At 56.3% G+C, this 25778-nt stretch overlaps 2 protein-coding genes across 2 annotated transcripts in view; one reads left to right on the top strand and one right to left on the bottom strand.

The window, feature by feature from the left end:
• PNPLA1 (patatin like phospholipase domain containing 1) overlaps window positions 1–5855 on the top strand; it is a 43555-nt gene extending 37700 nt beyond the window's left edge. The window contains exon 9 of the mRNA XM_070418689.1: window positions 221–5855. Within this exon, the coding sequence (XP_070274790.1) occupies window positions 221–230 (10 nt within the window). The 3' untranslated portion in view covers window positions 231–5855. The remainder of the gene's footprint in view (window positions 1–220) is intronic.
• BNIP5 (BCL2 interacting protein 5) lies at window positions 3167–20855 on the bottom strand. Its single transcript, XM_070419132.1, is given in 16 exon segments — window positions 3167–5110; window positions 7435–7677; window positions 8997–9061; window positions 9878–10009; window positions 10778–11018; window positions 11326–11387; window positions 12719–12850; window positions 13754–14039; window positions 14299–14363; window positions 16046–16165; window positions 17439–17511; window positions 17513–17626; window positions 17628–17702; window positions 17704–17844; window positions 17846–17975; window positions 20773–20855. Coding segments are annotated over 15 exon segments (1911 nt in total). The 5' UTR covers window positions 17972–17975; window positions 20773–20855; the 3' UTR covers window positions 3167–5074.
• Between the last annotated feature and the right edge of the window lie 4923 nt (window positions 20856–25778).

Here is a 25778-nt window from a genome sequence, read left to right as displayed (position 1 = left end):
CCATAATGTTTCAAACACTCTTAGTAACAAAGTGAACTTCTAACTGGCTTTTGGTGTAAATGGAGAGTTCCGATTTGGACGCGTCAGGAGGCCATGGTGGGGCCTGGCACGTGCCCAGGACGCCCAGGGTACGCAGCTGTGAGAATGTTCTCCCTGGGAGTCGGGGAGGGAAGTCCGAGGCGAGGGACTTAGCAATGATGAGTCTGTGTTCTTTCTCCAGGAAGCTGTGAGCTGAGAGCGAGAACTCGAGCTGGAACGGGAGAGAACCTGAGGAACCCAGCCGAGCCTTCTCCCCGCTGTCCTCAGATGCTATCCCCTCGCCCTTGGCCTTTGGGGGACCAGGGTGACACCCACTATCAAGCCTGTTGGTGTAGAGGGTCCTGCTTCCCCGGGGCGAGCACCTTCCTGTCTTCACATCCTCTCAGCTTCCACTCCCCTGCTCTGGACAGACGGGCGGACAAGGACGGAATTGGGGAGCATGCAGCACAGCCCTCCTGCTGGCGGGCCCGGGGCCTTGCTCTCCCCCAGCCCCAGCCCCAGCGGGGGCCAGATGGGTCCCAGCCTCGGGATCTAGTCCACGGGGCAAAACTCTGGAGGGTCCGGCAGGGCTGAGCCATGGACACTCTCCCGTTTCCTGTGGGGTCAAGAGACCAAGTTCTTGAGTTTTGTTTTCCATTCACTAAAGGCTCCACGTGGGCTGGCCGCCGCCTCGGCCGCCTCTGGAGCCCCTGATGGAGCTGAGGCGGCAGCAGCCTCCCCGGGTCCGGCTCCGGGGACTGGGGGGCAGCGAGTGGGGCTGGCGGCTCTGGCCTCCCTGAGTCCGTGTGGCTGTAGAGGAAATGGGGCCAGACGTCCCTCCCCTCCCCCAGCCCGAATGAGCCCAAATGACAGACTCCGCTGTTCACACCGAAGTGAAATGTTCCACAAGAAAGACACCTCCAGCCTCAGTTTTCCCAGCCTGTCCTGAAAAAGGAGCCCCTCCAGCCCCAGGGTGGTCGTGACCTCCAGCCCGACCGGCCCAGTGAGGGAGCCCAGGCTGTCCAAGGCCTCAGGTGCATTTGCCTAACAAGCCCCCCAACCCCAAACCCAGGGCCTGGGTGGGAGGCGGCCCTGAATGGGGCTGGGAACTAGGACGGAGCAGATTTAGCCGCGGAGGGAGGGGGCCGTATGGAAGGAGGCCCTGGTGGAGCCTGCGAGTAACGGGACCGCGTTGGGGAACACGGGACCACGTCGGGGAACACGAGTCTTCGCAAGCCCCTCAGAAGCTTCTGCCCGGAAGACCCAGATGTGCCTGGGAGAGGCCTGAGCAGAGTCAAGTCTCGGGTGTACTTGGACCCCTGCCTGCTGGTTCTGTGGCCCAGGGAGGGCCTGGTCCTGGGAGCCCGGGCCTGGGCCTCCGCTGCAGGCCTCTCCTTGTGCAGATGGCTGTGCCCGGAGGCCTGAGCCATGGGGAGGGGGAGGGAAGGTCAGTTTGCACAGCTCAGGAGTGCGTGCCCCCTGGTGTGCAAGGGAGATCTGCACAGGGTAGTACCTGCTGTCGAGCTCAGAGCCCGGATTCAGAGCCCAGCTGCTCTCGTGCTGTAGTTATAAGTATCAGTAAGTCCCCTTATATATTTTCCTTCATTTTGCTTAATTTCCTTTTCCCCCATTTGAGGTAATCAAGAGAATTGTACTTGCATTAGTTTCAGGGCTGCCAGATAAGATACTGGAAGCTTTGTTAAATTTGCATTTCAGATAAATAGTGAGTATTTATTTAGTATAAGTATGTCCCCAGTATTGTATGTCCCCAGTATTGCAATTATTTTTTTGTATATCTGAAATTCAAATTTAACAGGGCCACCATATTTTTATTTGCTAAATTTGGTAACCCTAAGTAGTTCCTTTCTCCTTTTTATGCTCTTAAAAACAAAAACAACAAAAAAACACACGAATGGATTGTTTTTTGAAGCCAGTCACCTGCTTTGAAACTGGGAGGCCTCACTGGGGCCAAGGCCAGAACACACTGGTTTTCCAAACAAGCGAATCTGAATGACAGCGGCGGTGCGGCCCTCTCTGTGACCAGCTAACACCCCCAACTCACCAGTTCTCTGCTGACCCCGTTGTCTCTGACTCACCCGCTTAGCCTCCTGCCTGCTCAGGGTGAGAAATTAGCTTAATTATGTCCTGATGTTACTTGCCCGCCTTTAAAAGCCTTTCAAAGCAGCAGGGTCGCGTGCACTGCAGGGCACTTGCAAACCTCCGGGGTCTGAATTGAGGGAGGCCCACCCTCGTACAGTGTCCCCCACCCTGTATTCCCAACGGCACGAAAGTCCCATAACCACTGAGGTCCATTAGCATCCCGAGGGCAGGATTGTGTCTTTCACATCAGCCCTGGCCCAGGTAAGTGCTCGATAAATGCTGGTTTGATATAAGAGTTAATGGGTTAAAGGTCCGTGAGGTCCGTGAGGACCGCTGGATTAGACAGTAAGGGGGCCATTATAACAGGGGTTCTGCGATCTTGAACAAGGCACCGCCCACTCTGAGCCTTAGCTTCCTCATCTGGGAGGTGAGGGTACTAGTACTGCCCTCTCCTCCCTCCCCATGAGCATCCGGGCTCCGGGAATGGAAACGTGGTTTGAAAAGAACACAAGCCACCACACAACAGGGTCGCCTCCCCCAGGAGCCACGGGCAGAGCTCCCATGTGATCTGAGCAGGGAAAGGAGGCCTGCGATGCCTTCTGATGGAGACCACGTTTCCAGACCCAAACCAGGCACTGGCTTCTGCCAAGTCTATCCTGGTTCCGAGTGACAGAGTTTGGGCACCAGGATTTCAGGATGGATAAAACAGATGATTGAGAATGAGGCTGGGACCACATTTTCCGGGACGTAAGAAGGGACTGTCACCCTAAGAGCCGCAGAGGTGCAGGATGTCAGGTCTGGGGGGCAAGTGTCTGTCTCCAAGGTCGTCAGCCTGTGGGCAGCCTCTCCCGCCTGAGGCCCAGCCTGGAGCACCTTTGTCACTGCCTCAGCAAGGTGGCACCCAAGGAGGGGCCACCGGGAAAGCGTCCAGACAGGGACCCCGGCTGGACGAGGAGGCCGACCCTGCAGCCTTGCAGGCACATGACCGGCCGGGATATGGCCTGTGGGCCCCCGTCTTGTCTCCACTGTGAATGACCCACCTGAGACCTCAGTGCAAATTGTTTCTTTATTTGTCCAAATAACACAGTACAAAAATGAGACAGATGCCAGCATCGGGAGCTCATACCAAACACGCATGCAGCTTAAAGAGCACCATTCCGAATGAGAAACCACGGACGGAAGGTTCCTGACCCCCATTTAAAACTGGTTCCCATCCTTCACATTTGGCGCTGAATTCCTACACACCACCTAAGATAAACCCATAAATAGCTCACCCCCCCACCCCCACCCCCCTTCCTAGCAGCAATAACACTAAATGACTTTCAGAATGTGATTAGTTGTGATTCCTAAACTTTGCCTCAGGTTTGAGGTCAGTCCCATCTGAACACCCAAGGCCTCTCTGCCCAGGGCTTCTCCACCCAGCCCCACCCCATGGTGCTCAGGATTGACAAGACTGAGTTTGCCATCCAGGTGTCAGCACCCCTCCCCTGTGGTCAGGCTGTGGTCCTAGCCCTGCGGGCGTGCATGTAGGTGATGGCACCTGGAAATGGTTCCCTGGGGCCAATCTGTTGAAACTGTTCAGTTGGGTAGACGGCAGAGCCCCTGACGGCCCACACTTCACCTTTGGACACAAATGAGACCTTGCATGAGCTGGAAAATTGTCCTCAGAAATCTACAAATGCACAAGGCCCAGAGGTGACTAGCACTTCCTGCGCCAGGTGCCCCTGAGCAGCGCGCCGTGCAGCCCATGGTGAGCCAGCTGGAACCCTCCCCATTTCCTGAAAACTACCGCATTGTGGCTATAAGAACACTGTCTGACGATGACACAGTGGACAAGGCACTGTGCTATCTTCAGAACCTTCACACTCACTTCTCACTCGCTCGCGGCAAACGCCCACACGAGGCTGCAAGGCACCGGCTTCCGTTCTCTGCCCATAGAATTACAGGGCGCAGGGCTGCAAGGTCTGAGACAGCGAGCCCCAGTGCATAGGTCCTCCCTCTCTGGCCTGCAGAGTTCCTGGGCGGCGTCTACAAGTCCCTGTGGGCCCTGTCAACTGAATAAATGATGTGTCGCACATAGAGGCACACCTGTTCAAATGCATGTGGATGTTCTGGCGAGAGGTTCAATGTACTTTTGAAACTAAGACTCATTTAAAACCAGCACCTGAAAAAATGTCAGCAGGTGTTCTATATGTTAGTGGCCATATTTTTAGCTCTGTGGGTCAATAAAATACATGCAGGTAAAAAAAATAAGATTAAAGACTTGGTAACTCTTAAATGAAAATGAAAACCAGGAGACACTCAAGGGCACAAGTGGGCACCAGGGCTGTCCCCAGAATGCAGACTTTGGTCCAGTGCTTGTCGAGGTGGCTCCCCCACTTCCTCCCCACCCCACAGCGTAGAGACAGAACCCCTGGTTGTACAATTCCAGCTGAGGAGCAAGGCCTCCAGGGATGCCTGACAAGCTGCCTGGATCTTAGGAGTTCTCCACCTTTCTGTTCATTCATTCATCCATTCATTCGGCGAGTGCCTCCAGCTCAGTGGGGAGGCTATGTTTAGCCGAAGCGTAAAAGCACTCACCACTCCTCTTTAGACAGATTTCGGAACACAGAACCCGAAGGGACACAGTGGGTCCCCTCCACCCAGAATCCAAGGTCTGAGGGGACAGGGACATGCAGGGTCTTGCAGCAAGTTTGAAGCAGGTCAGCAGTTGAAGCCCCCAGTCCAGTGTTATTTCTCCCAACAGGGTGTGTCCGCCTCTCGCTCTGTGGTCGAATGCGTCGTGCGTTCTCGTCTTACGCCCACGGCGATGTGAGGACACGGAAGGCTGTCCTCTGTCTGCAGTCGTGTCTGGGAAGCAGCGGATTGGGACAATCATGGAGCATCTTCGGGGTCTCCTGGCAAAGCCACCAATTGTTTAACTAGTTCAAGGGCACTTGAGTGCAAGGCACAGCTTTCAGTCTGGACTCTGGACGTCAAGACTTGTGATGTTCTGAGGAGAAAAGGAACATAGGTGTTAGCCAGAGCCCAAGGCGTCTGATAACAATGGACATCTCCTTCACTCGTCACCACACCACACCAGCTCCCCCTCCGGGTCTCTGCTCACACAGTGCCTTCTGCCCACAATGCCCTCCTGGTCCCTTCTCCCCATCTACAGCCTCTCCGGCCTCGAAAGTGAAAATCAATGCCTGCCACCTCCTGGAAGTCTCCCAGAGCCAACTTGCTTTCTTGACCTGTTACCAGTAATTTGGCATGGAATTGATATTTAACTCTGTCAGCAGGGATCAGTCTGTCTTTTCCACTAGCAGAACCTCCCACAAGCCCTCACAGCACCTTGCACACTATCTACTGGTTGAATAAGTAAGTGGATGAATGAATGAGTGAACGAATGATAAAACCAGAGGATGGAATTAGGGCTACTGAGGATGTCAGAACTGATGTTTCCAATATCTTCCACAAAGAACTCAGATCGCTCTATAAACTATTACCTACAGGGCAAGTGACCTGTAATATCCCCATTCTCGGGAGAAGACGGTAAGGCTGAGAAAGGAGAGGTGTGAGGTCACAAGGAGTTCTCACCCGGAGAACAAGCCATTGTTGGGCAGAGCATTTGAATAACAAGCAGCAAATATGTGTAGCTTGTAAGACTGAGCACATGGCTTCCAAGGGTAGTTAATTCCAGTAGAGGAAGACAGAGTGTTTGAGTGATGGTAACGACATTGCAATGATGCTCCTGTTTCCGGGGGGGGGGGGGGGGGGGGGGGGCCATTAGGATGTAAAAGTTCTGGTTCTCTGTGTCCAACCCCAACAAACAGAACATTTCTTTCCTTTAAAGCAGCGGTTCTCAACCTGTGGGTCGCGACCCCTTTGGGGTCAAACGACCCTTTCACAGGGGTCACCTAAGACCATCGGAAAACACATATATAATTACATATTTTTTTTGTGATTAATCACTATGCTTTAATTATGTTCAATTTGTAACAATGAAAATACATCCTGCATATCAGATATTTACATTATGATTCATAACAGTAGCAAAATTACAGTTATGAAGTAGCAACGAAAACAGTTTTATGGTTGGGGGTCACCACAACATGAGGAACTGTATTAAAGGGTCGCAGCATGAGGAAGGTTGAGAACCACTGCTCTAAAGTCACACCCTCATTCAGTAGCTTCTGCTCTACAGATCAGGGCGGTGTTTGTAAGCAGGTTATTTTAAGTGGATTTGAAAGGAGTGGGGGAAACTGTTTATCTGAGTCTTCCAGAGTACATGAGAAAACTCAGATTTTAAAAAAAATCAGTGGTGAGTGTTATTTCTAAATGGGAATCTGAGAGTCTTGGGGGAGGGGGAAGCATGAGGCAATCAGAAGAGTGAGCGTGGGGCAGGGGAGGGTCTTAGCCAAGGACCCAGGCCTGTGAAGGAGCGCCCCCGGGTGCTCACTCCTCCAGCCCTTGTTTGATATGCAACCTCACTCTGCTTCGTTATTTCAGTTTTATGGCAGTCTCAGATTGGGAAGTCACGCAGCAGAACCCATGGAACAATAAGAGGGTTAGCTAAGACAGCAGCCAGTCCCACATCCCATGCTGATATCAAAAAGCATGAAAGTGGCCCGGCTGGTGTGGCTCAGCTGGTTGAGTGTTGTCCCATGCACCAAGTCGCGGTTTGATTCCCAGGCAGGGCACATGTCCGGGCTGCGGGCTTGATCTCCAGTAGAGGGTGTGCAGGAGACAGCTGATCATGGATGTTTCTCTCTCATTGATGTTTCTATCTCTCCCTTCCTCTCTCTCTAAAGTCAATAAAAACATATTTAAAGCCTTAGCCGGTTTGGCTCAGTGGATAGGGCATTGGCCTGCGGACTGAAGGTCCCGGGTTCGATTCCAATCAAGGGCACCTTCCCCGGGTTGCGGGCATGATCCCCAATAGGAGGCAGCCAATCAATGATTCTTTCTCATCATTGATGCTTCTATCCTTCTATCCCTCTCGCTTCCTCTCTGAAATCAATAAAAATATATTTTAAAAAACATTTTAAAAAAAAGATGAATTCCTTTAACAAAAAGTATGGAAATGCACACAGTTGAGACCAGAGCCAAATGAAGAAGATGTTAATTGTCAAGTAAAGCCCGTGAGGGTTTGGGGAAAGAAAAAGGTCACCGTGGTGTAGAGCTGCCTCAGAAGGCCTCAGCGAGGAGGTGGCACTTCAGCTGGACCCCAAAAGTCCTGAACTAGGCAGGGAGGGAGGGGACAGTGAGTAGATCCCGTCGTGAACCCGACCTTGTCAACCTTTTCGTCACTTGCGCCACATAGGGGTGTCTCACCTGCTGGGCCTCCGTGTGTGGGAGCTGGGGGTAGCGCAGGCCCATCAGGCTGAGGGCGGAGTGCCCATTCCTGCCAGCGTACTTGTTGGCCAAGTCGAAGGCAAACTGGTAGGGCCTCTCCGGGAGGCCCCTGCAGGGCGCAGGGAAGCAGGCGCCCCGTCTGCGCAGGGTGGCCGCCAGCTTTCTGAGGGAGGCGTCCGGGAGCTGGTAGAAAAACTTCTTAAGGCTGGGGTGTCGCCTGATCTGGAAGCAGAAATGAAGGCAGGCATCAGTGTTGCTGGCAGGCGACCCTCCCACCCACGCACGGCCTCTCCCTCAACTCCATGCAGCCAGGCCGGGCGGCCTCACTGTCCCTGGGATAAGCTCCCGGTTCCATTCCTCCCACAGCCGCTCAGAATCTGTTCTGCAAGGTCCCGCTGCAAACAGCAGGACAACCTGGGGGCGAGGGGCAGGTGTTTGGAGCCGGACAGCTGTGTTTAACCGCACCTACGCTGTGTGAGCTCTCGGAGCCTCTGCTTGGTCTGTAGAAAACAGGAGGCTGATGGCCCGGCCCTGATTATCCGGGTGAGGGGTTTATGTAAAATGTTATGTCGGCCTACATGTTGATGAATTTTAGTTCCCATCCTACACCTCCTCCTCTTACTACCTAAATGTCTTAGGTTGGGTCCCGCCCTTCTCCCCCTCCCCAGGCCGAGAAGAGACAGGTCTGGGGTGCAGCTCTCTTATGGGGAAATGGTCCCGGGGAAACACTGATGGGAAAGGAGGAGCTGGGGCCGGATGGCAGAGCAGCCACACAGTCCCCTCGGGCACTCAAGAAACCAGCTCCTCCAAGTTCTGCCCCACCTCACCCTGGAGTGAGGGGCTGGGGTGTGCACCCACCAGCTCCCATCAGCCACTGGTTGAGGACAGCTCCTGGGAGGTGGAGGGTGTTCATTCTAACCTACCACGTGGGTGGCAAAGTGGCTCTGGGGCCAGTCCTCAGGCCAAAGGATGCGGGCGCTTTGGGCCGGGCTACACGGTGAGGTCAGGTACCTACAGGTCTGCCACACGACTCACTCATCTGCGACCTGCGCTCCCACCAATGACCCTTCATGAGCGATCTGTGTGTGTCTCTGAGGAGACGGAGGTTTCCAGGGCAGGGAACCGTCCGTAGAGGCTGTCTAGCCGGGGAGGGACATCGAAAAGCCTGAACGAGCTGGAGGTCACATAGGTGCTGAGGGTGTGCCAGGACCTCCCCCAGTCAAGTCCATCCGGACTCGGAAGGAGGCTCCAGGAGGTGGGACTTGAGCTGAGCTTCAGGGAGGACTCGGATGGGGTGGCCGGGCTGGCAGGGAGCCACACGAGCTTTATATTATTTTAAACTAACCTGTATCTCATCTGCTACCTGTGTGGCACTTCCTATCTATGCACTAAACTTGGCTAAGAAGGTATTTATCCCCCAGTTTGCAAAAGAGGAAAGTGAGGCTCAGAGAGGCTAAGGGACACACCCAAGGTCACTCCGACACAGAGATGGGGGTTGCTGAGGCCCCGGGGTTGGCCTCGGGGGGACTGGGTGCTCTTACCTGCTCCCCCAAATGGCCGTCCACTCCTGGGAGGAGCGCCACCAGCTGCTGGATGACCAGCTCCTCTGGAAGATAAAGGAGAGCGGGCACGTGGTGCCATCACACGTGGCTTAGACGACTGTGTCTAACACACAGCACAGGCTGGTCGTGAAGGGCAGAGGGGCGTCTTCCCCGAGCTAGCGCTGGGCCTGGCTGCTTTACGGAAATAGAAGGGACTTTGGGCGGCCAAGCTTCCCCCGAAGCCACTTGACAGATACGAAAGCTGAGCCCTTGATGTCCCCACCCAGGCTTCAGAGCAGCAGGGTCAGGAATGGAGCTGGGACCAGAAAGGGGGAGGGGGACTTCCCGGCTACGGGTGGAGCGGGAATGTCCCCACCGGCCAGGCTGTCAGCAGCGGTGTGCGGGGGCCGCTCAGACCAAGGGTTCATTGCAAATGGTCGGGGAGGCTGTGGGCCCTGGTTATCAACTGCCAGCAGTTGTAATTGGCCACAGTGGGGATATTTGTACCACAGAAATCTGCAAAGGCTGCAGCTCGGGCTTCCCTGCTTGACACCACCCCTCCCCCCGCCCAGCCTGCTTGCCAGCACACCTCTCCTTATGGGACCCGGAGCAAGCTAGGAATTAATGAAATCTTCGAGCAAACCAATGGTGTGGGGTGGGGTGGGTGGGGTAACGTTACATCCCTTAGAATAGACTGGTGTTCTCTGCCTGAAGAGGCTCTCAGTCTCCGACTCTGCCCCGGGAGCCCCAGCTGAAAGGCTCCCCTCCCCTCCCTGCCTTCTAGTCTCCTGGACATTTGCCAGCTGCCCTCCAGTTCCTACTCGGGCTCAGCCTGGTAAGTCCACGGGGCACCGTCCCAGGTGAGAGCAGGTGGTACTAACTAGATTCACACGCTCCGTCCGGCAGGGGTCTCCCTTCTGGCTCGTGGCTTCTGGCCTCGGAGGGTGATTCTGAGGATCCAACTCGGCCCCCTTCTGCAGGCGAAGACTCCCGGAACTCAGGACCCTCCGGATCTGGGGCAAAAGGAGCTGGTGTGAATGTGTTTGCACCAAGTCCTCCAGCGCGTCACTGCGCCCGGGGCTGACAGCAGTGTCCACAGGCACCTGCAGGAGTGGGGCCTCTGTTCCAGGCTCCTGGGTCAGAGGAGTTCACGGGACTCTACCTGCCCCCTCCCGAAATCCCTCGGCCTCCTCTCCGCCCGGGAGGAAAACAAGCAGGCCTGCCAACAGGTCCCACCGGGTGAGCTAACTTTCCCTGTTACCCTGTAGTCCCTTAGCCTGTGGGAACCTCACTTTCTCCATCTGTCCAATGGGAGTAACAAGACGGGCCTCACAGGTTGTGAGCTGGTTAAATGAGATACTATGTGTGCGCGTGGCATGGAGAATCACTGCAGAGGTCAGGGGATCACTGTGCCCAGCGGTCCTCACACTGGGAACAGCAGAAGACAGCCCCGGCCTACCCTCCTTCATCAGACCTCGGCCTGTGCTTCTCCATTAGCGGGTGCACGTGCCTAATGCACAGAGGCACTGTTCTCCTACCACCTTTGCTTTAAAATGCTGGAGTGTGTGTGTGGGATGCAGGGAGTGTGGGGAGTGGTGGGTCCTGCTAGCAGCCCGCCCCTCTCCTTCCCCACGGTCCTCCCGCACCTCCCCGCTCTGTTCAGAGCAGAGAGCAAAAGTCAAGACTGAACCAGAGGCCATGCAGCTGGCCAGCCCATGCCCTGGAGGAAGCCAGGGGTCAGAGGCTGCCTCTGCTACCATGACAACAGCAGGCCCACTCACCAACGCTGCTGGAGATGGAGGGCCGATGGCCCCCCACACACAGGGGCAGATAGGTGGGCCTCCTGGGCCGCCGGGACTCCGGGCTGGTGGCACCTGCAGCCCCCGCTCTCTTGGGCTCCTTGGAGCCATGCTTCTTATGGGAAAAGGCTTTTCGGAAGCTCGACTTCTTCTCTTGGGATTTCTTCCTGTAGGGTGGGGCCGGGTTTTCCGAGGCCACCTCTGGCTCCTGGACTTGGAGTTGCTGCAGGTGAGACGAGAGAGATCGAGTCAGGCCCTGGACTTTGAGGAAATTGCAAGTGAGCTGGGGAAAGAGACCAGCATCCCCTGGAACGAAGAGAGACCCATGCGGACCAGAGGGTGTGTGTGGCCCAGAGGGAAGAGCCACTGATGCTCAGGGGTGGAGAGGGAGCCTGCGGCGACGGGGAAGGAGGGGCCGGAGCAGGGCTCTGGCAGGATGTAGAACTGGGGAGGGCAGGGAAGTGATGGTGCCAGGCAGGGACCGGGTCCACGGTGAGGGTCAGGGTCTAGGCGGGGAACGTCCTCCTCACCTTCTCCCCCTCCTGCTCCTCTGCATCTTGGAGTAGGGCGACGATCTTCTGGATAAATTCTTCTAAAAAAGGACAAATAAAGTACAGAAGAAAGTGTGGGTCAGTCTTCATTTCCTAAGGCCCCAGGTGGGCGATTCTCCGGTCTCCTAGGTGCGAAGGAGCTTGCATTTGTGCTGTCCCAGTCCTGACCCGAGGGACTCACAGATCCCTCAGGTGGGGCCGAGGGCAGAGCTAACTTCAAGGGGACATAGTCATGATCATTCCCCAGGGAGGACCTAGGGGTGCCCCCCGCCCCCATTAGGTGAGAGGAAAACAGGAAAATGGCACTGGGCCCCTCTCCGTTCCCCTTCCAGGCACATTTTTGTGAAAAGCAAACAAGGCAGAGGGGGTAGGAGCAGGCCTTTACGAGTATCCTCAGCACCCAGAACTGACAGGGATTCTGATTCTAAGCTCACCCTCCCCAGTCCTCCCCACCCCCACCCCCATGAAACAGTAATGATCGTGAGGGCAGCTGCCATTTGCTGAGCTTCTCTCCCATGGCCCTTCCTCCTTCCCATCCTCTTTGCTTCTCCTGCGGCTCTGAACAGCCTCAACAATAGTGATAACAACAAATGTTATCACTGGGGGAAGGGCACTGGTCCACGGGGGAAGGGCTAAAGTTTATCAGCTGCGAAGGGGCACTGCTCTCAATGCTGCATGGGCATCTACTCCTTTAGTGCGTCCAACAGCTCTATGCGGTCGGTACTATTATTATCCCCACTAGAAGGCCCGTGCACAAAAGTTTGTGCACTGGCAGGGAAGGGGGGTCCCTTAGCCCAACCTGCGCCCTCTCACGGATCATGCTGCCACTCGCCCCGCCCGCCCCGCCCAAGACAGGGCAGGCCAGGATCTCGCCTTGGGCAGCGCAGCGGGATCTGCCTGCAGTATGCAAATTAGCCGCCATCTTTGTTGGTGGTTAATTTGAATATCTCGCTGATTAGCCAATGGAAGGTGTAGCGGAGGTACGGTTAATTTCAATCTTTGCCTATTATTAGATAGGATTATACTGATGAGGAAACTGAGGCCAGAGAAGAAGCAACTTGTCCAAGTTGATGGGGCTGCAAGAGGTCAGAGCCCAAATTCAAACCCAGGCCCTAAATCACACCGTCTACCCAGCCCGTGCAGTGAGCCAATGCCTCCCTCGAAGCACCTATGGCCGCCCCCCAAGGAGGGTGTTTTGCAGCGGAGGCTCAGACAGGGGGGTGACCGCGGTGTGGCTGGGCGCCCGCCGCACTCAGAGGTCAGGACAAGTCTCTGCCTCTCAGGTTCAGTTTCCCTTCTGCAAGTGGCGGGGTCAGGCCAGACGTTCTGAAGGGACCCGGGGTGGGGGGTGGGGGGGGCGAGGGGTACTGACTGCACTCCGAGGCTTTGTCCGGCTGCAAGTCCTCTCCGGGCTCCCGGCTTCCTGAGTGGATGGAGAGTTCGAAGGGACTTGGACCCCCACAATCTGTAGACGAGGCCTCTTGGACTTCAGGTTCTTCCAAGTCTGAGAAGCAAAATGAAATGGTGAGTGTGTTTTGTTAGTTCAAGGCTGTTAACTACTGCACAGATGCTACAGAGCCTTCACCGTTCGCTCTGTGGCCAGATCACCGTGGAGTGAGCCGGGGAGTGAGCCGGGGTGGAGGTGAGCTGCTGGGCAGGGCCTTGCACTTGAACACCTGGCTTCCTGGGCTTACTCCCTCGCCTCCCTCCCCTAGCGACCTCACCCCTCCACCAGCCCGGCTTGGTCCACTAGTTGGAGAGTAAGTGCGTAAAATGAGTCAGCATTTTGGTCCAGAATCCCCTGCAGGAAAACCCACTCTCTGGTTCAAAGCATTGCCCCTCCTTTTAAATAGGCTGCTCCCGCTGACACCCAGGAGATCCTTCTCCCTCTGGCTCTGGCTCCATCATTGATGGGCCATGACCTTGATCACTGTTTTGCCCCCTAACGATCAGTTCCCTCATCTGTAAAATGGAGGTAAGAAAACGGCCGAGGGCTCATTGATCTAGATCCACAGTGAGCAGGTGTCCTAGTTTACAGGCGAGGAGAGTGAGGCAGATGGAGATGGAGAACGACATAGGGAGTACAGCTCAGAACCCAGGTCTCCCGCCTCCCAGTCTCCTCCTTCCTGCACAGCTCCCCGCTGCCAGGGTGTGGAGGCTGGGGTGCAGAGATGAGGAGGATGGGGGTCCCTGAATACAATTCCCAGTGGGGGCTTCGGCGGGGAGGTCTGGTGTGTGGAGGTGGCCCGCTGGCACCCCTCCCCTCCCCACGGCCCTCCCCATGTTGCTCAGGGAAGAGCAAAGGTCAACCGGGCTGGCTGCTCTTCACGGCCAGCTCCAGCCCAGGGGAAGCGTCCAGAGCTGGAGGCAGCCGCAGTGTTGCTATGGTAACCGTGAGCCTGCTCACCAACGCTGCTGGAGATGGAGGCCCGGTGGCCCCCGACGCACATGTACAGGAAGCTGGGCCTCTTGGTCGGCCGGGACTCCGGGCTGGGAGCATCCGCAGCCCCCGCTCTCCTGGGCTCCTCGGAGCCCTGCTTCTTATGAGAAGAGGTTCTCCTGAGGCTGGACTTTCTCTCCTGGGATTTCTTCCTGACGACGGCTGGGGCTGGGGCTGGGTTTTGTGGGGCCACTTCTCGCTGAGAGCCTTGAAGTTGTAGGGGGCCTGGGAAAAACTGGGCCAGGTCCCTGACCTTGAGGAGAGAGGAGAGCTCCCTGAGAAGCAACTCAATCGCAGCCAAGTGCTAGGGGGTGTCCCCAGGCAAGGGAGTGACAGAGTCCAGAGCAGGGGGGCTGGGAGGCCTGGAGGGCAGGCAGGGCAGGTAGAAGGAGGAGAAGGGGGAGAAGGGGGAGGAGAGAGGGAGGGAGAGGGAGAGTGGGAGGACGAGGAGGAGGGGGAGGGGGAGGAAGCATCAAGCCCCCGGGGACCCCCACCTCTCCTTGGCTCCTCACCTCTTCATCCCACTCGTCTCCCACGGCTTGGAGCAGCTGCACTATCATCTGAATGATAGTATCCTCTGGAAGAGAGTGGATTCCAGTGAATCTTTCTAGGTCAGTGGTTCTCAACCTTCTGGCCCTTTAAATACAGTTCCTCATGTTGTGACCCAACCATAAAATTATTTTCGTTGCTACTTCATAACTGTAATGTTGCTACTGTTATGAATCGTCATGTAAATATGTGATATGCAGGATGGTCTTAGGCGACCCCTGTGAAAGGGTCGTTCGACCGCCAAAGGGGTAGCGACCCACAGGTTGAGAACCGCTGTTCTAGATGCACAGAGCGCGCTTCCTAATGACTGTGCTGGACTCTGAGACCAGCATGGGCCTCCTGTGTTGAACGGGGTGCCCTAGAGCATCTCCTGAGGCCTCAGACGGGGCGGGAAGCACCACATCCCAGGGCTGCTCCTCTGAGAGGCTGGGAGGTCCACGGGGGAAGGGCACTGGGCCAAGGCATGAACTCTCACGCAAGACATCTCAGGTCAGTCCTTCAGACGTTCACCTGGTGCCCTGCTGTTTCCTCAGAACGCCACAGGTCTGTGAATATCTGCCTTGGGTTGAGCAAGCTGGGTGACCTTGGTGCATTTCCTAATCCCGCTGGCCTTCCTCTCTTTCCTGTGAAATGTGGATCATAATCCCTGCTCTGCTTCCCCCAAAGGCAATCAGGCCATCAAATGACAGGCTGCGCTTGGAAATACTTTTCAAGGCTAACGCTGACCTTCCAACCCATCTGAGGAACGGCTGAAAGGGTGCCGGCCTGGCCTCGGGTGGGGTTGGAGGACGGAGGGACTCCAGCCCACAAGACAGACAGCCGGCTGAGTTGATGCATAACCACACTACCCAGTCTTTGCAGAGAAGCCACGAGAAACATCAGGGTCTTCTTTGCTGCCCCGGCCACTCTGCAAGGACAGCGAGCCCACAGCGGCCCCTGCTAGCTGCCAGCTGGTCCCAGGACATCCACAGACTCTTTCTCCACCCCCCCCCCCCCCCCCCGCCCCCCACTTCGCTCTCAGTTAGAAACCCTGCTTGGCTTTTACTCCTGCACTCTGTCTACCTGCTGATTCCCTCTCAGGTGAGAAACAGTTAGCATGTAAAATAAACATCTGGCACAATGAGCAGCTGAATGCCTTTTACTTATCCTTTGATGGGCAGAGAGCTCCTGTTTCATAGCTTTAAAAACATGCCCATTCTGTACAGGGAAGTAGATTAATGGAGCAGCATTGATTTTATTAGGGCCAATACCAGGGCTGTGGTTGTGTATGAGACTGTCCTTATTTCTTGGGTATTTAAGGATGAAGCATTATTTTACTTAAAATGGTTCAGCAACGAAAGTACACACACACACACACTCACACTCACAAAGCAAATATGGCAACTGTTAACAACTGTGAGCATGTGAGTGTGCATAGAACTGTTCTGTCCACTCTTTGATATATTTAATATGTACATAAATTCTATCATCCTCTCTTCTAAATTCCTTTTATAAGTTTAAAGAGAATAACAGAGCTCCCGTGCTCATTAGCACATAATTCCTGTGACTCCCTTTGTGGAACCCTAAAAGTAAGTGTGGCCAGGAGCCCCAGGGGGGCAGGGTCCAGTGCTCACCAGAGTGCGACCAAGGCGTAAGCTTTCCCCCCCATCCGCCCCCATTCCCCCGGGCAGACCCCAGCTGCGGCCTAGAGGACAGTAGATTCTCACTCACGGTCAAGCTTCTGGGGCTCCTCCTCCAGCCGGGGGCCCGTGGCTTGGGAAGAGGACTCCGAGGCCCCAGCACCCCTGCCTTCGATGAGCACGGACTGGTGGGGATCAGGATCCGCCCCGCCTGGAATGAAGGCAGAAGCAAGTGAGGGAGTGTGTGTGTGGCCGGGGGGGGGGGGGGGGGGGGGGGGGGGGGGGGGGGGGGGGGGCATGTCAGTGACATTCTCCTGACTTGGTTAATGGACACAGGAAAAACAGCTCAGCGTTCGCCGCAGGAGGGCGCTGCTGCAGCCGGCTCTGGGCCTAACCAGAGAACCAGGAACCCAAGGAGGCTTCCATGGAAAAGAGGCTGCCTCCACCCAGACATCCTTCCCCCGCCCCCAACGCATCCTGGGCCTCCCTGCGTGTCTTCTCCCCACGAAACATGGGGACTTTGGGCAGAGCCCTCCCCTCCAGGTGCCCGGGGGACACTCAACTCCAGGAGCCGGAGTCAGGAAAGGAAGCACCTCGGACCCGCTCCCTGATTTTACAAATGAGGAGTCAAAGGCTCCAGAGGGGGCAGCAACCTGCTCAAGATCGCCACAGCATGTCCTTCCTGCTGAGCCACGGCGGCCCAGCCCCCAGCACTGGCCCTGCCACTTCCCCGACACCCCCAGTGCTCAGCTGAGGACTAGTGTGGAGGGCGGGCGTCCACCCTCGCCTCCCTCCCGGCCTCCCGTTCCTCCCTGGCCCATGTTCCTCGAACAGGAGCACTTCACAGGAACAGCGATCATTATGGAGCACTTTCCCGGGCCAGTGCTGGGCCGCGGGCCCACCCCATGACAGCTCTCAAAGCTGTCGTCCCACTTTCATTCCTCAACAACCCTGGGAGGAGGCAGTGTCCTGGCCCCACTTTCCAGAGGAGGAAGCTGAGGCCCAGGAGGTCGTGCCCAGATCTCACCGTGCCCCTCCCCCCCCCCCCCCCGCAGCCTCCCCCCCCCCCTCGGGCAGCTCAGTGCTCTCATCTGAACTGGGCCAACACCTGCCTATCCACCCAGAGGCTGTTAAGAATATTTCACCGGACAGCTCAGTAAATGGCAGCTGCGTTCTTCCAGCTGCTCAGGACAAACATGGGAACTGTCATTATCTCCACTTTATCGATGGAAAAAGATTAAGGCTCAACCTCACAGCTGGTTGGCGGTGGAGCGGGTCTGACGGAGCTCCCAGGGGTGGGGTTCCTGGCAGCTGTCCCACCTTCCCTCCGTCCCCTCTGCTAAGAGGTTGGAGGAGCCACTTTAGAGCACCCTAGTCCTGGGGTGGGCAATGGGGTTACCATAGAAATGGCAGGTCTGCTCACCTCTGGTCCTGGGCCCGGGTCGGCCTCCTGGGAGCGCCAGGGCAGCAGCTGTGTCCCCGGCCTCCGGCTTCCTGGCCTGGGGCCCCCCTGGCGTCCCCGTCCCCGTGCTTCCTGTGGCCATGCTTCTTGCGGCCCGGCCTTCTTGTCGTGGGCTTTCTTCCTGGGCTCCGAGGTTTCTGCGGGCGGGGGCAGGCCCTCCTTCGCCCTGGCCCTCCTGGCAGCCTTGTCCTTGGCCTCCTCGGGGCCTGTTCCTCAGGAAGAAGTTCAGCACCGTCTTCAGCAACCCCTGCTGGCTGCGACTCTGGGCCTTGTCCTTCTTGTCCTGGCGGAGGCCTCTGCTCGCTGGTCAACAGCTCCCTGGCCGCCTCCAGGCTGAGGGCCTCCGGGCCCGGAGCCTCCCGAGACCCTGGGCCGCTGAGGTGCCGGCTGCCATCTCGGGCCCTCCCCGCAGGCGCTGGTCTGGGGGGGCGTGGCGGGCTGGGAGAGGTACTGGCCTTCCCGGGACTCCAGGTCCTTCCTGGGCTTCTGCGACCTGTCCCAGGACCGGGCTCTTCTCTGGGAGAGAGGCTTCCTCTGGCCCCGCGGCAGCTCCATGGTGCTGCAAACCAAGACCAACAGCTCCTAGGAGAGGCCGCCTGCCGCCCAGGGCCACCCCCACCCGCTAACGCCAGCGGCCTCAGCCCTCAAAGCTGTCGTCCCACTTTCATTCCTCAACAACCCTGGGAGGAGGCGGTGTCCTGGCCCCGCTTTCCAGAGGAGGAAGCTGAGGCCCAGGAGGTCGTGCCCCAGATCTCACCGTGACCCCCCCTCCTCCCCCCGCAGCCCCCGGCAGCTCAGTGCTCTCATCTGAACTGGGCCAACACCTGCTATCCACCCAGAGGCTGTTAAGAATATTTCACCGGACAGCTCAGTAAATGGCAGCTGCGTTCTTCCAGCTGCTCAGGACAAACATGGGAAGTCGCCCCGTCTCCGTGTCTCGCTCGGCCCCACATCCGCCCACCAGCACAGCCTGCTGCTGCCCTTTCAACCAAGGCCGGGCCTCAACCCACCGAGTCCTCACTCGCCGCCTCCTCTGCTCAGCTGGACCATTCCTCGCTGCACGTCTGCTCCCCTCTGTCCTCTCTGCCCCACGCAGCCTGGCTGCTCGGGAGGACCTGCTTCCAGCCAGTCCCCCCGAGACACAGCACCCCCTCACTGCGAGGAAACCCAGCCGCTCCTGTAAACGTGTTTATCACCTTGGCGGAGAGTGGTTTCCGAGCAAAGTCCAGTCTGCTCGGAAACACCCAAGTGATCTGCTGGTCACGGGACCTCGGCTCAGATGTGACACATACCCACGCACCAGGGAGGGCACAGCTGACCCAGCTACTGCGGAGCCGGAGTGGAGTCTACGAGTCCCCCGAGCTGCTGCCGCCTCTGGTGGGTTACCTGAGTGTACAATGACCACCTCCATATGCCATCCCTCACCTACTCACCCGCTGGGGACTCTGTCACAGGCCCCTTTTGCCCTGCCCTCTCCACCCTGGACGCCACACAATAGAATTTAACCAATAGCCGCCACCATGCGTGTGGCAGACGTGTGTGGGCCGGAGCCAGCACCCACAGACGCTCACGGCTGTAGACTGAACGTCTGTGCCTCCAAATTCACTGTTGATCCTAAGGCCCCAGGTGATGGTATTAGGAGGTGGGGCCCCTGGGCGGTGATTAGGCCTCATGAACCAGGTTAGTGTCCCTTATAAAGGACACCGGGGGCTCCCTTGCCTCTCCCGTCACGTGGGGGCACAGAGGGCAGGTGACTGACTGTCTATGAACCAAGAATCCTTCGCCAAACACCGAACCTGCCGGCACCTCGACCTCAATCTTCCCACCTCCAGAACCGTGAGAAAGAAGTTCCTGTGCTCTGTGCTACAGCAGCCCAAACAGGCTCAGACACTCGTGTGTCACAGAAACACGCACACACACCGCAAACCTACACATTTACCCGACCCAAGTGCAAGTAATTATCTGAGCATCTGTGTGCCGTCTGCCCTCCTAAACTCCAAGTCCCAGAGAGGACAGAGCTGCGTGGTTCCCGCAGCACCCACACTGCCTGGAGACCCTTGGGGTTTGGGGAATGAATGAATGATACTCATGCAGGCACAAGCATGGCCAGCGCCCCGGGTGCGGCAGCAGGGCGTCCAGAAAGCCTCTCATCTACACATCTCAGTCTCCCCCCTCCCCCCCCCCCCCCCCCCCCGCCCCCGCGCCCCTCCGGTCCATGCCTGTCAATCTGACTGGCTGCGAGGGGAATGGAGCTCCGAAGGGCTAAGAGACTTGCCCAAGCCACGCCCCCCCCCCCCCGCCCCGCTCCCCCCCCCATCCCCCCACCCCCCGCCCCGCTCTCTCCCCCCAGCTGGGAATCAGAGAGAGGGGGGCTAGGATCCATTTTTCTGGATTCTAACTTCACTCTCCTACGCCAAGGGGCCCCCAACAAGTGCAGATGCGCCCACACGGCCTGAGGTGAGCAGCGGTGCTGTCTCACACGAGGGAGATAACATCTGCCCACACCCACCGTGACCCACACACACTCATGCGCCAGAGGCGGAGATGGTCAACTCCGGGCGGGGCGCACAGGCTCTGGGCAGGAAGCCGGTCAGTGGGCTAGAGGGTCAAGGGCTGTACCCCTAACTTTACTTCTTAGCACAGGCAGCCCATGGGCCCTCCAAGCCCCTCGATGAAAGCCGCTCTCGTCCGAGCTCAAAGCCTTCAACCTGGGCTCCCTCAATAGTGCTGGTCCATCACAGGTCACACCTCCCACATGCAGGGGAAGGAGGGGGGCCTGCTGGGGAGACACTCAACCTCCCCTGGCCTGAGTCTCGTGGGGGACAAGGTGGTCTCCTCTCCCCTCAGGACCCGTCCTGCTCCCAGGCCCAGCTCCCAGGTGTTAGATGATCCCCTCCAATCCCAGTCAGGGCAGCAGAAGATGTCCCTGTTCTTGGACCAACTTCCAAAAACCTTAACATCTAACCCTTAGTCCAGCCACAGGTAATAGCATCACCTCCCACTGATGGGGAGCTTCCCTTTACTCCGCATCTCCACGTAAAGTCAGTGGAGTATGGAGCACCGCCTATTTTGCAAATGAGGAACTGAGGCCCAAGAAAGCGAAGTTCCTTGACTTGGGTTCAGAACTTATAGGTCCAAGTTAGTTCAGAGCTCTTCACAGGCACTGGATTGAGATCGCATCACCGAGCCCTGCTCTCTCTCAGAGATGAAGAAACTGGGGCCCAGGGAGGCCCAGCAAGTAGAGGCAATATTGGACCTGGCCTCAGGGTCTGCCTTCTGGGCTTATACTCCTTTCAAAACCCCAAGAAACCCACCCACGGCTCCAGCCTCTAAGGAGAGAGTATCATTCAACCAACCTTGGGCCACGAAGTCACTCCTGTCCCTCCGACCAGAGGGCTCTGGATGGGACCTCTGAGAAGCACCGCCCTGTCTGCCAGAACTTGTATCCAATGAGGGATGGTAGGCCCAGCTTCCCGGGGAGAGGATGCTGCTGCTGCTGCTGCTGCTGCTGCTGCTGCTGCTACTACCGCCCCCCAAACTCCCCGAGTGTCTCAGAGATGCTCGGTCACAGTCATATATAGCTGAGCTCACAGCCCCCGAGCCAGGGGCCGCCCACTATGCCGCCCGGTCCCGTCCCATCCCAGGCTGCTTCCCGCTCAGTAGAGATAGGAGGCTTACCTCAGCCACCCTGGAAAACAGTTTCGCCCGACAACTTCCTCATTACACTCAAACCCAACCAGAAACCAGCGCTCAGAACACAGCCCTGCCTGGCCAGAGGCCAATCCTCAGAGTGAAAAACAAGCGCTTAGAAGCACAGGTCATGGGGAAGCAGAAGGCCGCGGTTCTATCACCGCCACACCCCCCTCGGAAGCACCCCAAAGAAAGAAGGATCTGAGAGAAAGGCCGCTGGATGGAACACATACATTCTTTGACCTGGAGACGGAACTCAGAAGAAGGAGTTGATAAGGGGCAAGTTTCCCAAATCCACTCTCCTTAAAAATCAATGGGAAAAATATCCTCTGGTGAGGATTAACCAAACCTTGCCTCCTCTTTTTTATATGATAAAAATACAGATCGATGTATTATATTCGAAAGAAAAGAAGAATATGTACTGAGAGCCAGGCTCTTTCTAAGTCCCGTCATGGCTCTTGGGCTAATACCTGAGTGTGGTGGCCACTGGGCGCCTTCTCTCACCGGGCAGAGGGGCCGCCTGGCCCTGTCCTCCGAGCCCGTCAAAGACCACGCCTGGCGGGGATCTGTGGAGACACGCGTGGCCTGTGGCCAGGGCCGGCTGCGTGATGTGTGCAGCCCGGGGCCAAACAAAACGAAGGACCTTTTTCAGAAGGTGTGAAGACTTTCAAGGCGGCAGCGGAGCACGAACCAGCCGCAGGCCCTGCTGAGCGCGCAGCACAGCTTGTACAGGTCCCCAGGCCGCCAGGGAGCGGACCGATGGTTCCCAACCAGGTCGGTGGGAAAGGCCACAGAAGAGAAAGATTGAAAAAAACATCTTTTTAAAAATTTAACTTAAGCATGACATACAAAAGTGCACAAGTCGTAAGCACACAGCCTGGTGGATTCCCACAAAGGGAATACATAAACCCGCATCCCCAGCCCGGTGCACCACAGACCCAGCGCTCCTCGCGGCCCCGCCGTCCTGGCTTCTGAACGCGGGGACTATTGTTCCCGTTTCGGGTTGTATACAGATGGGAATCGGACTGTTTTCTTCTATGTAGCCCCCCCCACCACCACCATATTTCATGTTTATGAGATCCGTGTGGCCTGTCGTTGTAAATTCTCAGATGACAATACCAACTGTAGGAGGGGATGTGGGGCGGCAGAACGCCCCCCCGCTAGTGGGCGTGCGGGGGGCGCAGACACACTGGAAGATGGAATGGCAACATCTGCTGAGGCTGAGCAGACACCCACCCACCAGCCAGCGTTTCACTCCTGGATACACACACAGACCGAAACGCATGTGCACGGCCCCAAAACAACGTTTATGGGAGCGGCCGATCAGCACTGTTTATAATGGCCCCAAACCCAGACACTTGAAACTAGTCAAATGGCCAGTGACGACACATTGAGCAAACGGTGGTATGTTCACAAAATGGAGAAGTTTTTTCCCTCAGAGTCTGTATGTTTGTTTAGAAAGACTGTTCACCCTCTTGGGTGCCCTGGGTGTGCCACATGGGGACACAGGATAAACTTGGTCTTGAGTGGACATGAAGGCGTCAGTTTAAGAGAAGGCCCCGTCTCAGGCGCCATGGTGGGCACTTGTCAGTGATACAACCGAGAGAGGGAGAATTTTCCCAAGAGACGCTCGACCCCCTCTGAGGTCGGAGCCCATTTCCCAGAAGTCTGCCTGCACTCTAGCACGATCATTTGCATTATGGAAATTAGCACACCTCTTCGGTGACTCCCGGGAGCAAAGAGCAAGTAGAAGAGGCCTCCTTCCCAGGGCCACACCCTCTGCTTGGAATCCACCAACTCAAGGCCCAGCCCCCACCCTGTGTGCGGGCTTCCCACCAGCTGGGCCGCCTGGAGAGCTGTCTGGCCAGAGGGCGTCTCAGATGTTCTGGTTCCCGTGCCCGATGACGGAATTTAGGTTTCGCGCCCAAAGTGCTCAATGAATCCCAATTCCCGTCCACACTCTCCTGCCTCAGCGACTCTTCCTGTCCCTCCCAGCAGCTCCCCTCCCTCAGGAGTCCCCGGGTCCCCATGGCAAGTGGGCCACTCAGTGACCATCATGAGAGCTGGCAGCTTTGACATTGGCCAGAGCTGGCTTCCCCAGCGCCTCACCCCCAGCGGGCACACTAGTGATAGTGTAACAACAACTGTCATTTGTGAAGTGTTTACTCTGTGCCAGGCCCTGTCCTGCGAGCTTTTACATGCATTCTCTATTTGTACTCTCATAATAATGTTTATAAAGTAGATATTGTTTTATTGCTCAGATTTGGAAAGTGATGTTCAAAAAGGTAAAATAAAATGCTTGAGTGGCACTGCTAAATGGCAGATGAAGACCTGTCAGTCAGTCTCCACAGCACGTCCTTAACCACGGCATTCCATTGTTCTTCTGGACCTCAGTTTTCACAGCTGTACAATGGGAATAAATTATACCGGCCTTGCAGGGTTGCTAGGAAACTTCTAGGAGGCAAATCTCATGAACACCATCCCAAGGCACATATTAGGTGTGCTGGCAGTGGCAGCATCAGGTTTAGAGGAGCCCACACTTAGGTCTCACCTGAGGGGCTGGGGCCCACGAAATTTGGTCCAAACCTGCTGGACTAATCCCTGCCCTCCTCTTTCCTGTGCCCCGAGGAGGACACTGGTCTGCTCACCCTGCAGGGCTCGGGCCAGGCTCTCACACTGTCTGAGTAGAGACAGCACTTGGTCAGCAATGGCTGAAGCCGGAGTGTCTCACATTGGCTCTATTGACATTTTAGACCAGATAATTATTCATTACTAGAGGCCCAGTGCACGAAATTCGTGCACAAGTGTGTGTGTGTGTGTGTGTGTGTGTGTGTGTGGTGGGGGGGGGTGGTGTTTCTCAGCCTGGCTTGTGACCTCTCCCAGTCCAGGAGCCCTTGGGGGATGCCCACGGGGAGCGGGCCTAAGCAGTCAGTCGGACATCCTTAGCGCTGCCTCGGAGGTGGGAGAGGCTCCTGTCACTGCTGCTGCACTCGCCAGCTGTGAGTTCAGCTCAGGGCTTCTAGCTGAGTGGTGCTCCCCCTGTGGGAGCACACTGACCACCAGGGGGTGGCTCCTGCATTGAGCATCTGCCCCCTGGTGGTCAGTGCGCATCATAGCAACTCATCGTTCAGCTATTTGGTTGATTTGCACATTAGCCTTTTATTATATAGGATGTGGCCTGGCCTGTGTAGTTTAGGAATGTTTAGCATCATCCCTGGCCTCTCCACCAGATGCCAGTAGTGAAAACCAAAAATGTCTGCAGACATTGCCAAATGTTCCCTGGAGGGTGACCTCCTCCCCAGCTGAGAACTTATGTAATAAGGACGTGTAATGGTCTCAGCCTACAGGAGGCCCTGAAGGTAGGTAGCGCCAGGCTGGGGGAAGCAGCCCGATGAGGCCAAGAAGAACCGGTCTTGTGCTGATGCTCATCTCCTCGTGAGCACGGACAGCTGTCCAGATCCCCGTCGCCATCACAACCCCATTCAAAGGCAGCAAGAGGGCAAAGCGATGGAGTCCTGGGTGGCTTTACCTTTCATCTGAAGAGTTTCCCCAGACATTTCTCAGCAGATCTGTCCTGTCGTATTGGTTAAAACTGGTTACAGGTCACCACTAGCTGCAAGGGAGGCTGGAAAATGATTAGGTGGCCAGGGGGTAGAGGATTAGAATGGAGTGGGTCCTCCCTGCCATGCAGTGTGGGCAGTCCTGTACTGTGGAAATCGTGTTTCTGTTTTCCTCACTAGACCATGAGAACCTGCAGGACAGGGACCTCTGTATCCGTAGCCCAGTGCTCAGCACTCAGAAGGTGCTCAATAAATTCTCATTGAATGACTGAATAAATAAATGATTGAATGAAGAGGAAGTGAATCAATCAATATTTAACCTTCCCCCTCCTTGCTTATACCACCAAGAGCCCTTATATAGGCAATTATTTATTCCTATGCAAACTAAGCTTGAGTTATCTACAAATAACCCTATAATGCAAACCATAATGCAAACATCTCCCAGTTCCTCCAACAACCCATGGTACCTGTGGCCATTAGACATGCTGTTCTCTTTGCCTAGAACATTCTTTCTTATTGTTAATCCTCACCCGAGACTATTTTTCCATTGATTTTTAGAGAGCATGGGAAGGGAGGGGCAGAGACAGGGAGAGAAACATTGATGTGAGAGAGACACATAGATTGGTTGGCTCCTGCACATGCCCTGGAGGTCAGGGCCCAGGATCGAGCTTGACTGGAATCAAACTTGTGACCCTTCAGTTCACAGGCCAACACTCTATCCACTGAGCCAAACTGGCTAGAACATTCTTCCTGCCACCTCCAACCTCCCTCACCCATTTGCACATGCCAGCTCCTTCTCACTCTCCAGGTCTCTGCTGAAACATCGCCACCTCAGAGCAGCTGTCCCTGACCTCCCAGTGTGGCTCAGAGGCCTCTGCTTGTCCTCCTGAGCCCCCATCCTAGCACTTGTCACTCTGGGTTGTGACTGTCTCCCTCGCAGGACATTAAACTCCCAGGGGAACCAGAAGATCACGCCCTTCACTAGTAGGTTCTCCAGAACCGTTTGCTGATTGGGTCACTCATACCAGGGGTGGAAGGCAACGCTTTTTTGTAAGGGGACAGAGGTAATATTTGCAGCTCTGTGGGCCATATGGCCTCTGTTGCCACTACTT

This window comes from Myotis yumanensis, unplaced genomic scaffold (assembly GCF_028538775.1).
Source record: "Myotis yumanensis isolate MYYU_CA2020_CCGP unplaced genomic scaffold, mMyoYum1.0.hap1 SCAF_6, whole genome shotgun sequence".
Taxonomy (NCBI): Eukaryota; Metazoa; Chordata; class Mammalia; order Chiroptera; family Vespertilionidae; genus Myotis; species Myotis yumanensis.
Note: the sequence above shows the minus strand (reverse complement) of the source record. Positions and strands in the feature narration are given on the sequence as shown.